This window comes from Trachemys scripta, chromosome 7 (genome assembly GCF_013100865.1).
Source record: "Trachemys scripta elegans isolate TJP31775 chromosome 7, CAS_Tse_1.0, whole genome shotgun sequence".
In the NCBI taxonomy this organism is placed as follows: domain Eukaryota; kingdom Metazoa; phylum Chordata; order Testudines; family Emydidae; genus Trachemys; species Trachemys scripta.
In genome coordinates, this window is record NC_048304.1 from 108,721,157 (window position 1) to 108,736,847 (window position 15,691).

A 15,691-nucleotide genomic window follows, 5' to 3' on the forward strand; every position below is an offset into this window, starting at 1 on the left:
GTGCGGCGTGGGTGTGGCACTGGAGGGGGGTTCCGGTGGCGCTCGGCAGGGGGCGGGGGCGGGCTCCGGCGGCGCGGCGCTCGGGGGGGGGCGGCGCGGGGCTCGGCGCTCGGGGGGGTTCTGGCGGCGCTCGGCGCGGGGGGGGGGCAGGCTCCGGCGCTTGGTGGGGGGGCTTGGGGGTGGCGCTTTTTTTTTTGCTGCTTGGGACAGCAAAAAAGCTAGAGCCGGCCCTAATTCTTGCAGCCATAACTTCAGGATAAAGTCACTTCTGTGGTAAAGTTCTTTCTACTGCAGTAAGGTGGACTGTGAATGCTGGGTGAAATTCTCACTCCCTGTGCAAAGCCTGAACAAATAAGCTTTATCTCAGGGGACCAACGCAGAGGTTCTGTGAGATGCAACCATCATGCTCCAACCTGGAGGCAAGACATGTGACACTGAGGCAGCTACTTTGCAACCACTAGTACAGTACCTGAAATAGTTTGTGTCCCACTATGCCCTCCCCCGTCCTTATGTAGGGTTTGTAACTAGAGACTCTGTGTAGTTTGAGGATCTGCTGGCCACACTCCATTACTTCATTGCCTCCCCAAGAGCCTGCTGGGGCATCCTGTGCAGTGGGCCACCCTGGACCGTAATGCCATCACCTGCAGAGCGCTCTGGAGTTCCTTTGCAATACTCTACATGTTGTCTCGAGCAGTGGAATGGTGTAATTTCTGTTGTATTCTGTCCCCTCCTTAGCTACGTCGGGGGAAATGTGACTTTCACACATGGTGAATAAGAATCCTTGGTAATCAGATCTTTTACAGAAATTGCAGTTATTTATTTTAAATGCTGTATTCTGCCATGCACGATCTACATCCTGGTATTCACTGCCATGACTAAATAGAGCTGAAAGTAGCTCTCTGCAGGAGTATGCAGCATTACTTCTCTCATATTGATAACCAGCCGGTTTCCAACCAGTATTACTTGAAATCAAAGTAATCTCAGAGGGATTCATTTTAGGTGTTTTTCTGAGGCTTTCCTCTTTGCTAGTAGGATCTTCAAATGTTGGAACCCTTTGCTGTTTCTTCATCATTATTATTTATTTTTAAGTCCTCAGTGCTTAGGAAAACAAGTCAGCGCCGGGTAATATTTTCCCCTTCCCATGATGATGATGATGGGAAATATTTCTACTGGAAGAGATTCATTTTTTTCCCTCCCTGTCCTCGTGTGTGTAGCATGTAAGAGACATTATTATGGTCCTGTAGGCTCATACTGTAATTACGCACTGTTGCTGTAAAGTATGCAGTCATTGAAGTACGAGGCATACAGAACATGACATCATAACTTAACTTGTTTTGCAAGTTTCCTTCACCAGGGCAGAGTAACTTTCCTTTTTGAAATGGCTTTCTAATGTATATTTTTCATCTCAGAGCTACACCTTTTCTCATCTTCTCTCATTGGTGGTACAGCCCCGCACACCTCAGACTAGCTGAGAAGCCCACTTCTTTATAGACTAAAGATCAAAGGGTTAAAGGATGCCAGAAAAAAAATCCCTCAGTTTATGGGAATCTGTTTCTTAACATATTTTGTAAATGAGGCTGCGATTTGAAATACAGTAGTACACATAATTTTGTTCAGAAGTTTCTTTGAAAGAGAACTAGAATTAGTCACACCTTTCTTCTGTCTGTAACTATCAGAATGAAGTCCAGTTCCCATTCTTTGGTGCTATTTATTTTATAAAGACTTTTGCTTCTGATTGTACTGACATTTTTTAAATTTCATTTTAGAGGAAAATATTAGAGAGAGAGAGGTGTGTGTGTGTGTCAGACAGACAGACAGACTGACTTGGAGTGGGGGGGGAACAACAGCTCAGTGATTTGAGCATTGGCCTGCTAAACCCAGGATTGTGAGTTCAATCCTTGAGGGGGCCATTTAGGGATCTGGGACAAAAATCTGCCTGGGGATTGGTCCTGCTTTGAACAGGGGGCTGGACTAGATGACCTCCAACCCTGATATTCTATGACTGCAGTGTATTTGGGAGATAAAGTATGGCAACAGAACAGCTGGAGAGACATAGATTCCAAGTCCAGAAGGGATTACTGTGGTCATCTACACTGACCTCCATAGAGCCTAGACAATTCCTAGAGCGTATCTTTTAGAAAAACATCTAATCTTGATTTTAAAATTGCCAGTGTTGGCGAATCCATCATGACCCTTGGTAAGTTCTTCCAATGGTTACTTTGTTAAAAATGTGCACGTTATTTCCAGTCTGAACTCGCCTAGCTTCAACTTCCAGCCAAGTTGGCTCTTGTTATACCTTTCTCTGTTAGATTAGCCTTAGGATAGCCACTCTTCCCATCCCATACTGACACAGTCCCCCTCAGTTTAAAAGAGAGTGGGCTGGCAGCAGAGTCTTCTCTGTGAGGGGCTGTCAACTTTGCAACCAGCCTCTCTGATTCATCAATACAGGCTGGGTCTTTGTGCTGCAGAGAGTGTTTGGTTAGTTACTAAGGCTTTTGAAGTGGAAGAGGCTTGGGGGGGGGGGGGGGGGGGGGGATAAGGCTTTTGTGAAGGTGGAGAGCTTTTTGGGAATCTTTGCTGGGACTTTATTTATTTATTTACTTATTGGGGTGGGGTCTGTTGTTAGCTGATGGTTAGCTTGTTTGACTCTAAGTATGATATCCACATTCTTAGCTTTTTTGTTAATATTTTAACAAATTTAGAAAACATAATAAAATACATATATAAATCTCTTGTTTAGATTGGTCATGCCCTAAATGGAAATGCTGTTTGGAATATAATTGAATTCATAGTCCTATGAAAATGAGCTGTGGGAATTTCCACAGTCCTCTCTTCTGGCCACTTGGCTCTTAAGCAAACAGCATTTACACCATTTGTTCAGGATGGTCGGTTGGCATAAACCATGCTGAGAGACATGGGGAGGGCGGGGTTGGGGGGAAAGACACCCAAGTCTGTTTGTCAAACATTTATCCCAGAGGTGCCCAGTTTTGCAAGGGACTCCCCTTTGCTTTTTTTCCACCTATGTTGTCATGGATGTGATCATGCACAGGCCCTTCTTTTCATGTTTGACATTAAAATGATGCAACTGTCAGCAGATGAGTGACATGAATGTAAAAGAAAAGGAGTCTTTTTTTCAAGAATTAAGAATTGAACTGCAGTTTGAAATCCTTTACAAAAAATTTTTTTTTTTTTTTTGAGAGTGGAAGGACAGATGATAGTTACATTGCTTAATGCACCACTGGAGGCGCTCAGATACCACAGTGATAGGGCGATATAAGGACCCGAGTACTATAAGATACAAAGAGTGTTTGGCTGCATCTGTCTTCCACACCCGATTGAGTAAATTGTCAACTTATAAACTTGGCCTTATGGGCCAAATTGGTCCTACATGCTATGGAGCTGTGTCAGAGGGAGGTGCCACCCTCTGCAATTGTGAAGATTTCCTTGATGGTGGGGAGTCATAGCCTTGTCTTTTCCTTACCCATTTTGGGGTGTCAAATGTCTGGTAGTACTGAGCTGGCCTTGTGCTTGAGGGAACCAGAAAGGCTGCATCTGAGGCAAACTCCAGGATGCAGGCACAAGAGAAGCCAAAGATCCTTGTGCACCCATATGAGGTTGGGTTACAGGAACAGCCCCAGTGTGGGCCTAAGGGCCAGCATTAATTGGATTACACAATGTGTGAGTGCAGAAATTGGCCCTCTATTCCTTGCTGTAAATCTCATCTGAGTGTCAAAATATTTATTAACTGGGCGCAGAGTACTTGGAGAGGAGGTTTCAGAGTAGCAGCCGTGTTAGTCTGTATCTGCAAAAAGAACAGGAGTACTTGTGGCACCTTAGAGACTAACAAATTTATTAGCATAAGCTTTCATGGACTACAGCCCACTTCTTCGGATGCATATAGAATGGAACATATATTGAGGAGATGTATATACACACATACAGAGAGCATAAACAGGTGGGAGTTGTCTTACCAACTCTGAGAGGCCAATTAAGTAAGAAAAAAAACAACAACTTTTGAAGTGATAATCAAGATAGCCCAGTACAGACAGTTTGATAAGAAGTGTGAGAATACTTACAAGGGGAGATAGATTCAATGTTTGTAATGGCCAAAGTTTTTTTTTTTTCTCTCTTACTCAATTGGCCTCTCAGAGTTGGTAAGACAACTCCCACCTGTTTATGCTCTCTGTATGTGTGTGTATATATATCTCCTCAATATATGTTCCATTCTATATGCATCCGAAGAAGTGGGCTGTAGTCCATGAAAGCTTATGCTCTAATAAATTTGTTAGTCTCTAAGGTGCCACAAGTATTCCTGTTCTTTTTTTGGAGAGGAGGGTAATTTTGTAGAGTACTGTAGTTGGCGGGAACAGTTAACAGTTGAAACCTGTTGACCTTTCACTATGAAACTATTGGACAGGATAGTGCTTCAGTGTCCCACCTGTTCCCTGTTTGCATTTGGGCACCAATTCAACACCCACACTGGAAAAGTTTTATAGGCAAACGTTATAAAAAGTGGCAGTCTTAAGTGCTGCTATAAACACAAAGCCTTACCTGAAATAGCTCACTCCTTCCAAACAGTGGTTATTTCATGACAACTCTTGGTGCTTTACCTTCCTGCAGATGATATTAATAGAGAATAATGCACTAGGTCAAGGATTACTAATTTGTACAGCTCAGTATATCAGCTGTCCATTCTTTGCTGGCTTACTAGTAATTTTTCTTTTAGAGCTGTGGTTAAATATGACTTTTGACTTGTGTTGAAAGATTAATTTAAAAAGAATTCATTTAGGGATGGAGTTTGAATATGGTTTATCTTTCACGGCATGCACTGTTGGAGTAATCTGTATGTGGAGACATTGCAATGGGATCCAGAGAGCCCTGACCGTTTGCTTTCTTGAATTGTTCAGTAAAATACCCCTTCTAACAGAGAAAGGAAGGCTGAATAATGTTAACACCACCTATATTGGCATTTTAAAAATTTAAACAAAGTCATTTTTAAAGACGTCTGTAAATTGTTGGCATAGAGTAATTCTGTAAAATAAATTTACTCTGAAGATAGAGCCCACTACAGAAGCTACAGAGAAGTCTGTCAACTCTTGTACTGCAGAGTAAATTTGTCATCTTGTTTGTTTTGCAATTTCAGGTAACTTAAAAAAATCTTTGGCACTAGGATGTGAGTTTTCTAGTTTTCTTGGGTTTAATCTTTACTGATATGAAATATATGTAGAAACCACTTGTCCTCCATCTGGAGATCACTTTTGTAATAGCACTATTTGGTGCACTATGTTTAACCTGTATAATGGATCAGTGGAATTCTTAATATGCCAGCAAGACTAAGGTGGGTGAGGTAAAATGAGTTTGTAAAAAGTGTCAAGCTGCATTATAGCTCTTTGAAGACCTTGGCTAAAGACTGTTGTTCCCAGAAGTAAGAGTTGACATCGCCTATTTTAAGATGATGCTTGGCTCCCAACTACAAAATCTGTATATTTTATTTATACATATACGCATAGGCATACTGCACAGTTGGTGTCTGCATGTTGAAGGATATTTGTTGGGGTTCTTAGGAGATGGAGAGCAGCTGCTCCACATGACACACCCTCCTCAGTACCCATGATGCTCCCCTTCTTTGCTTGCTATTCCACTCTGGAGAAAGGGAGGAGGAGTACAAGTGTGGAGGAGAGTAGACTGTGGCTACATAACTGCTTCTGGGAGGAACCCATGGGTACAGAGGGACCAACTCTATGCAAATGCCTCTGTACAATGAAGCCTAGGGCTTTGTGGGGTTTCTAATTCTCGTGCTCCATATCTCACAAGGACAGGAATCTGTCCACTTGAGGGGGAAATACTGAGGTAACTGTGAAGTGAATTTTTGGTGTTCTTTTGGGTTTTATTTTGGGAGAAGATGATTTTGCTCATAATAAATATAGAAAAACTTAATTTGCATATCAAATTTGTTTGAGAAAACAGCTGCTGAAGTTCTTGTGAATATCCTGGTACAGTAAGGGAATAGAAGGGTGAACTGTCTCATCTTGAGTTTGAAAGCTTCACTCACATGTTACTAGTTGTCCACATTCTACTCAGGAAACAGCGTGAAATAAGAACTGGAGAGAACCAATTAAATGGAAAAAAATGACTCTAAGCTGGAGCAGAGAGTGGGCAGTATGGAAAACAAATATAGAAAGTTTGAAAAAGGAGCAGAGGGGTGTCAGAGAGAGGGGATAAATTAGTCATGTATACTGTGTATAAGCAACGGATTTATGCCAGCTTAGTTTTTGTTCTTATATCACCTTATCCCTATTCAGAACCTCTCAGAAAAATGTTTTGTTTTCTATTTCTAAAATGAATTTCTCTTGGGGAAAATATCATTCATTTAAATACAGGGGAGAAGTAAATGTCCTCAATTTTGAATTAGTTTTGTGATTCACCCCCTGTTCCCCAAATTGCCTTGAGATCTTCAGAATCTCAGACTCTGAGACATTCACCTGTCCAGAATTAGAATATTTTGTAGGCAGCTTTTGGTTAACACACAATAAGAATGTTACAGAATTAACATACAATAAGAAGCAGTTATGTGTGATGTGCCTCTTTATAATCACATGCAAAGCTATCCCAATGAAGAGAGGAAGGACCACTGCTGCTTTGGCAGGGACTTTCTTTGCGGTTTACTTTTCACTAGTAAAATGTGCTCCATATCTGCATGCCTTTCCACTTTATGAAACAGATTGCTGGGAGAATCTGATAATGAAACATTTTCTTAACATAACTTAATTTCTGTGGATGAAAGGGGCCTTCACTGACTTTTGTTGGCAATTCTCTCCTTTCCCTTTTTCTTTTTCCTCCTTCCTTCCACTTTTGCAGAGCCACCAACCAAATACCAAATCTCTCAGCCAGATGTGTACTCAGCACTTCCAGGAGATCCACTTAAGTTACGTTGTCAGTTGAAAGATGCCATCATTTGGACTAAAGATGGGGTCCAGTTGGGGCCCAATAATAGAACAGTGATTAGTGGGGAATACTTGCAAATTAAAGATGCTGCACCCAGAGATTCGGGCCTCTATGCTTGCACTGCTGTTAGGACTACAGAAAGTGATACTCTATACTTCATTGTAAATATTACAGGTGAGTGAGCTGAACACAGATCTTGCACGTAGTAGCAATTTTCAGTATTAAAAGTGCTACATGCTGTTCTAATTTGAAGAAGTCCAGTGATACATAAAGTAGGATACATAGAATAGCCTTTCATATAGTGAAGTTTTTAATATTTTCCCCTTGAGCCAGATCCTGAACAGGTGTAAACTGGCATAATACTTCATTTACTTCAATGGACCTATGCTGATTTACACCCGCTGAAGATGTGACCCTTTGCTTTATGTGTAAATGACTGGTTTAGATTATACAGAGTGACCACAATGATAAAACAGCCTGTGTAATGTATTTAAATGAGATGATTTTCATATGAGAAGGATAAGCATATCCGAGACCCAACCACGCAGTTCTGCATGTTGCTGTGTTACCTGCATCCTACAGTCTGTCTAGTGACAAATCATTCCTGAGACAATTAGAGATCTTAAGAAGAAAAGAAACATAACTGGAAAAAAATAGATTTTCTGTAAATAGCAGCCTTGCTTTGAAATCTTTACAGCAATTTCAGGATTATTACCCAGGTTTTTTAAGAATAATACATATTTTATGATTGGGTTTGCTGCTCATTTAACTTCGGCACATTTAAAGAAAATCTAATCCAGATGTACCTTGTGTAGGTGTTCTAAAGTGTAGGAAATTGCATGTGCTACAAAATGCATCGTATAAAAGATATGATCATCTTTAATATGCAGATGCTCTTTCATCTGGAGATGATGAAGATGACAATGATGGCTCAGAGGATTTTGTGAATGACAACAACCATATGAGTAAGTAACAGCTGACTGCTGGAGGTGACTGGCGGGATCCATGTGGAAAGTAGTTGCTTTCTAACCTTTTGCACTGTCAACTACTTGGCTTCTTGGCTCTTAAATGCATGTGATCTCAAATAGCAATAACTTTTTCCAACTGTTTTCTCTGTATAACTTATTTCATGACTCTGGAACATGAAAATAAACTAACATTTTTGCATACCCAGTTTGTTTTACTGGTCTGTTCTTTCTATCTTAGCTTATCATTAACTTTTTAGTAGTTTTCCTTCTTCCTAAATTAAAGTTAACCATTGTTGTGTTATGGAGTCCAATTTATAAACTATCATCCCCTTTCACTTTCTGCTCTTGTGTCTGATTTGAAGTTTAACTAAAGAAAAATAATCTGTTTGAGAATGAGTTAATTAAAAGGTGGTTTGGAACTATTTTTAACCTTAATGGACCAAATCCTGCAGCCTTTACTCAGGCAGATATTCTACTGGAGACAATTAATGGACTTGGAGACAATGGGATTTATTCCTGGAGTGAGGACTGCAGGATTTGATCCCAGGGAAAGCACTTTCTCTAATTAGTAGTCCAACTAAACTTGAACATTTATGATACTCAGTTAATGTGAAAGTGGGTTAAAAGAATCTGAAACCTATATGGACATTATACTTCCTTCCCTTTTGGTTATTTAGAGAGTTATTAATATGGCCTAAATGGATCAATCACTAGGAGGAAAAATATATTCATATTGATTTCTTATGTGGCTCCATGGAATTATTATCAAAGCCTGGTGGATTACTGGTAGTGTGCCATTGTGCACACTTTTGTAGTGTCACTGACTTAAAGAACATAGACTGCTACATTTCACATTAACTTACTTAGAAATCATGCATTAGAGATGTCATATCGCTACAGTATGTAGCAGTCAAGCAGTACATTCATTCTTCAGGCTGCTTTGTAATTAGCTCTTCTTTGGCATATAATACGTAGCCTAAACATATGTTCAAATGATTAAGTACCGGTGTTATTCAACTGTACTAGAGATACTGCTGTATATAACTGCCTCTGTTCTGACGCTGTGAAATGTTAGATGCTATTTAAATTATATAAGTTCTTAGCTGACTGTTTGGCCCCTGCCATCTGTTAGTGTGATTAACCCAGTCTGATTCACAGGTGCATCTTAAAGTGGCTGAGATTAAGCATGCATTGACAAAGGAATGTGGTGGCAAGGATAATTGACAAGTTTGGAAAAGAGACATTTCCTTTAAAAACAGAGTTTCATAGTTAAAGCTGGTGAATGTAGCAAATGCACATGAGAGCATAATTCTGTGTTGCATGTTTTAGGGAACGTCCATATTTAAATTACAAGCTTCAAGTTTGTTTTACACTCGCTGAAAAGATTTTGTGGCATTTTTTAACAAGTTAGTCAATACAGTGGAGCTTCTGAACCACACTAATAACTGGGGGAGACATTTGATGGAATGAATTTTGTGAATGACTAAAGTGAGCAAAGCGGAAAAGTCCAGATTGCTGCCTCACAAAAGTGCTTTGTTTGCTTATTTAACAAGTTTAATTTACTACTATTATTTATATGTTCTGTAGTGTATTTTGCCACAGTAGTGACATTCTTGTAATACGAGTCTTCATTGTAGGCCACTGCTAACTCTTTGCTGAGAAGAGGGAGAAAGACCGATGATTTTAGGATGTCCAGATTAGCAAGGTTCTTTTGCATTCTTGCTGCTCAAAATGACACTGATGATGTAACCTTAGACTTTGCATATTAAAAACTCATTTTGTGTAGCAAAATAAAAGTTTGTTTAATTTTTAGGCGTAAACACAAAGAAACAGAATCTGTGATAAGAAAGACAGCTGTTAGAGTTCTCTTTAATAAGGCTTTCACAAACTGCTCTGCCGGCCTGCAAATGGAAGCCCTAGAAAGACACTTTTCCTAAGTCTTCTTCCTGGTTCTTGCAAGGGTGGGGAAGGAAATGGCTGCAGTGCCTTCTCAGGAAACCAAACCTTGGCGTTCTCAATCCTGGATGCTTAGAAATAAAGCAAACATTTTATGTGGTTTTATTCACTACTTTTTAAAAATGTCTTTTAAAATACTATTTATACATTTCTTTGATTACAAATCTATTTTGTATGGCCAAAGTTTTCAAATGAAGGCACCTAAATCTGTAGATGAATGCAGTCTTATTTCAAAGGTGCCAAGAACACACACCTCCCCTTGCCATTCATGGGTGCTGCAAGTGCTCAGCAGTTTTGAAACTGCTTTTATGTAAGTGACTAAATTATGGATTTAGGAGCATAAATGTAGGCAACTAAGTTTGATCATTTTGGCCTATGTGCATTTTTTTAAGTGAAGGGCATGCACAGCATATATCATTCTGTGTTTGGTATCCTTACATGTTGACAGATATTTGAACTGTCAGAAAACAGTGGGGTAGATTTGTCCCAGACAGTATCCTGAATGGGTTTCTACTGCTTCCAGCTTTTAAGTGATTAGTGGTGTTGGGCTGAATGTACTAGAAAATAAAATCCTCTTTCCACAGAATAGCTTTGGTGGCAGTTCAAGCTTCACTGACCTGACAGTCTGCCTCCATCCTGGTTTTGAGGGCCACCTCTAGGGGTTACAAGGCTATTGGTCACAAATGCTGATTCAGGGCCCAATCTTGCAAGTCACAGAATGCCTCCTACATGGTGCTCAGCTTCTCTTGACCTCAATGGAAGTGCACTGCCACCATTTGCTGCTTGGTCACATCATAATTAATACACCACTGACCTCAATGGGAGTTGACGGGCGGTCAGCAATTTGAAGGATTGTTTTAGCTGTTTGTGCTCATTGCTGAGAATGCTGTCATAAGTATCAGTTGTGATGATTTGTGTGATATGGATGCTTGTCCGCGAATTACTTGCCTGAGGCCACCTACTGTCATTTCACATGGGCATGGGCCACTGAACGACCATCAGGCAGGTCATTTCTAACTTGGACTAAGTTCTAATTCAGTGAAAGGCATCATATCCCAACTTAGTCCTGTGACCATCCAGTTCCTCTCTCTCCATCTCCTTTTAAACCATTTCCTTTCAGTTAAATAATAGTATATTGGCATTATGAGCGTTTGTTTTAAAACAACCTGTATTTAAATCCCAAGTCTTCCTTTTGAAACTCAAAGAATATCCAGAAGGATAAACTATATAGTTATAAGCTATGCCTGTCTAGAGGGTGATAAGTGATAAAAAGGTGCAAACAAATCAAACTGCAGAGAATGGAAACCCTCTCAAGGGAGCAGCAAAAATTGAATGTCTAGTAGAAGTGGTCTTTAAGTAAAGGTCAAATTCAAATTCAATTGCGCTGGAAACCTTTGGGATACTTTGAGGTGGTCACTTAAATCAGGGTGTTGCCTGCTGGAGGTGGTTTTTAGTCAAGCTTCAGTGCAGTTGACATCTTTTATATTTGTGTTTATTGGATACTTTTTGTAGGACTTTGTGAATCCTGAAGCAAAATGCTCCTCCGCATTGGCTAATTTCAAGTTTGCATGTATGGGATTTGCCTGATTAGTTTTAATACATCTGTAGTCAAGGGCAGAGCAGGTCAGCAGAATATTTTCTTAGCTAATGTGAATTCTAAAAGTAATCAGTAATTCTCACCAGTTCATCTGTGAACTTTAAACTGATGTACTGTAACTATCTGTATACATTTAAGTGTCTGGTTAGTTAGCAAAGATAGTATGTGAGCAGTTTCGATCATAAAAAGATCCTGTAGAAGTATTAACATGTATTGATTCTTGGTTTTAGTAGATCTGGTAAAAGTTATTTTTCCATAAGCCAATAAAAAGCACAATTGGTCAGAAGTTAATCTAGAAAGGAAGAAAAGCTGCCTTGTTTTTCTTTGATAATTTCTTCTCCTTAATAAACCAAAACAAAATGAAGATGGATATTACAAGTCTGTAAATGCTTCTGTCTCTTTCTTTTTATTTCTGTTTTAAAAAAATTGGTATGTTGCTAAAATATCTCTCAATGATTGTCTAAGGAAATACCATAAAGCCCTTTGAAGGATTGATTATTAACATGAAAAGATATGTCTTAGTGCAGTAGAAATATACTAATTAACTAGAAATCTAATTGCCCAAACCAGCATTGTTTTGGGGACCCTTCTTCCAACTAAGGTCTGGATCCTGATTGGCTTGGTTCCACTGTGCTGGGAGGAATATTCTGCAGACAAGCCTCCCAGGAGGACTCAGTCCAGCCCTGTACATTGTGGAGTAGTTTCCTTCATGACAGTATGGAAGGGGGAAGGCAATTATGGGGTTCCAAACCTCGTATGCACACACATTCTCACGTTGTGTGCTTGAATCAGTGCATGCCGTGGACATGACCACAGCCCATGTGTTATCGTTCGGCTTGGCAGAATTTGATTTTTATTTTTGATCATTTCGATGGATCATATTAATGTTTATTTTGAAGCTTTTTCCTTTTTATAGATTGTAAAATTTTCACAGTTGCAGAAATTATGGGGAGGTTAGACAATAATTATTTAATTGCAGTAGACGCTGTGGTTCAAACACTCAAAGCTTTACAACTGTTAAAACACAAATTTTGAACATCACGTCAAAAATACAAAGTGAATATCTTTAAAACAAACTCTAATAAACTCTCAAGCAGCGTTTTTCTTATCTTGCTTATTTTTAAAAGTTGATTATTTTCGATGGAAATATTTTTTCATTGGTTTGTGTGTGTGAAATCAATGTTTCCTGACATTAACCAATAAAAAATGAATCCTTCAAAGTCTAATTATATAGTATTGGCTGTGAAGCTGCTGGGTTGGTGCTACACACACGGTAGGAAGGATTGCATGCACTCAGCTCTCTGTAGGTACTCAGATATCTCAGTGAGGAGCCCAGAGTAAATAAATGGCCAGGTAGGTAAGTAGATTGCTTGTGAAAATCAAATGTAATCTGACTTCAGGAATCATGGATTTGGCCCAGTGAGCATATCTGTTTGATCACATTGCACTACCTTGTTGAATATGTTTAATGGAGCAGAGAAAATATTCTTTTTATGTATTAGTTCTTTAATGTAACTCTCCCTTTGCTTGATGTAGTTTTAATGTAATTCATTTTTTGCCAAATGAAGTAAATTCCTTTGGTCTTACTACTTCAATTTGTTGAAGGAGCCTTTGGTGTGTAAGGGTAATACTGTTTTTAGCAGATAATTTTAATGGTGTTTTCCTCTGCATCTTTATTCACTTTGGATCATTTAGCAATTTCTTGGTCCTGCATTTTAATTCCAAATACTTACAAGTTACCTGATTTTATGTTTCAACTACATGTGCAAATTTACTTTGCTTTTCTAGTTCATTAATTTTAACACTAATTGCTTCTTCAGGCTAAAAAAACCCCATTTATCGTATCTAGCATCATTTTAAGACTTTCTTTTGGAATGTTTTTCTTTATGGAGGAGAGGTTGTTAAAGAAATTATTCCTGTATTTCTGTCCAGCTGTATTTTTATTTTGAGGGGGGGAGGTCACAGGATTTCTGAGTTTTTACCAATTGTAAAAAGTGCTATAAATATTTGAAGAACGGAAGAGTTTATTTATAGTGGAGTGCAGCTAGACTGCTAATGAAGGAAATGAAACAGGGCTGAGAGAAGTGCAATTATTTTTCTAGACCCCTTTTAGTCCTAAAAATTCCATGCTAATCTGATTGATTTCAGGAAGAAGTCATTGTAAAATAAATTAATATTTCCTACTGTTAAACGGATCTTGATATTTTTTTTAAACAGGTAAGATGGCTTAATTAAAACTGTGTTATGAAACCACTATGCAGTTTAGCCCAAGTAGTACACAGTCTGCTTGAGAGGACTAGCTCTAGTATAGTAGGGATGTTAGGGCAGTTCAAAATTGAGTTGAACTGACAAAGTGTGTGGGAAACTGGTACGGTGCATGGCTTATATAGACAGTGCTAATAGACCTCCATGAGTCATGGGCATCAGCTATTATCTATCTCTATTTATTTATCTGTGTGTGTGTGTGCGTGTATAGCTATATATATATATATATATATATATAAAATATGTAATTTTTTCCAAACTCAGCATTCACGAGGTAAAAACAGACTGATTTCAATTTTTTTATCACGTTTATGATTTTGGTATATGATATATTAAGGGCCCAATTTTTAGTCACCGGAAGCCCTCTTGCACACATGCACATATCACATTTATCTATCTGTGTGAGCACTGACCATAACTACAGATGGAAATGAGTATCTGGAGGTCTAAACATCCATTTGAGTGGAGTAATGATAGTTATCCATGTAAATATAGGCTCGCAGATATGCGATCATTTTTGTACAACCACATTGGGCTTTTCTATACACTGAAGTTTTGGTTTGAAGGATCTTGACAAGCTCATAACAGAAGAAATCCAAAGGTTGCAACTTTGTCCTTGAATCATCCTTTTTTTTTTAATCAGGTAACCTTTAACACAGATGCTGCCAAATTCTGGCTGAATGCTGTGCACTCTTCTCCCTAACCACCTTCTAAAAAGCCATGTCCTGATGAGAAAGCATGAAATACAATTTTGCTGGCTTGAGTCTGACTCTCTTCCAAGTCCATGTTGAGACCATCACTCTGCAAACCCTACACAGAAGAGTGTTCTTGGACAGGGTCTGCCTCTTGACTCATTTGGCCACCCGCATCTTCTCAGATAATTCATATTCCCGACATGGGAGGTATTGTTAACCGAGCTGTGGCCAGTACATATAAAAATACATATGCAAAAATGAACTGAGTCCAAATTTGCCCCATGGCATGTAATATCTCCCACTTTTTAGATCCTTTTAATTTCTGAGACTCGGTGAAGTAAATTACAGGTATAGTTCTCTTAACCATAGTAAGTCAGCAGCAGAACTGTGATTAGAACTCAGAAACATGTGACCCCCAGTTATGTGCTAACTCTAAATGACATTGTCTCCCACAGACAATTCTTGCAAAACCAAGAGTGAAACATTCTGGCAGTGGGAAGGAAGCTCAGAACAGTTTGTAGATACTTATTGTTGAATATTTAATTTTTGGAAACAGGAGCGCCTTACTGGACCCACACTGACAAAATGGAGAAAAGATTACATGCAGTCCCAGCAGCTAACACGGTCAAATTTCGTTGCCCGGCTATGGGAAACCCAACACCAACCATGCGATGGTTAAAGAATGGAAAAGAATTTAAACAAGAGCATCGCATTGGTGGATACAAGGTAAGATTACTTTTTATTGTATTGCCATTTCTCATCTGCAGTATGGGTCTAATCCAAAGCCTATTAAAGTCAATAGAAAAGCTCTCAAAGGACTTTGGATCAGGCTCAGAATCACAAAATGTCCTCTAAAGAAGATTAGTTGATCTTGCCTTTCTTCTGTCTATTTTGGCCATTACTGAGCTTGCAAGCTGAGTTTTAAAACTTTTTTTTTTTTTAAACAGATTCAGTGTCAGAAAATATAAACATATTTGAAGATACTTTTGAGGGCTTATTTGGAAAACTAAGAGAAAAAGAACTTTACAAAACATGTTTTTTACAGATCAGATCTTAGCAGCCCAAGCTTTCAGCTCTAGTATCCTGGAATATTCAGCTGCATTGTTAAATACAACAATCTACATTGGTGATTACAGAGGGTTTAATGAATGAAGGGTCGGAAGTCAAAAGTTGTTATTTTCTGTGGAGTTTATGGTCTGTGAAACTGAAATGGGAAGCAGAGTTTGAGGGAAAGTAACAGCAATTACTTACTTACTTACAAGGCT

The 15,691-nt window shown here is 39.0% G+C and overlaps 1 protein-coding gene across 11 annotated transcripts in view; it reads left to right on the plus strand.

Moving 5' to 3' along the window:
* FGFR2 (fibroblast growth factor receptor 2) overlaps positions 1-15,691 on the plus strand; it is a 99,956-nt gene that overhangs the window by 17,972 nt on the left and 66,293 nt on the right. For 4 of the 11 annotated variants that reach the window (XM_034775054.1, XM_034775055.1, XM_034775052.1 and 1 more), the window contains exons 3-5: positions 6,859-7,119; positions 7,836-7,910; positions 14,983-15,152. In XM_034775054.1, the coding sequence (XP_034630945.1) occupies positions 6,859-7,119; positions 7,836-7,910; positions 14,983-15,152 (506 nt within the window). The remainder of the gene's footprint in view (positions 1-6,858; positions 7,120-7,835; positions 7,911-14,982; positions 15,153-15,691) is intronic. The other 7 variants (XM_034775059.1, XM_034775060.1, XM_034775057.1 and 4 more) reach the window with 2 other exon arrangements.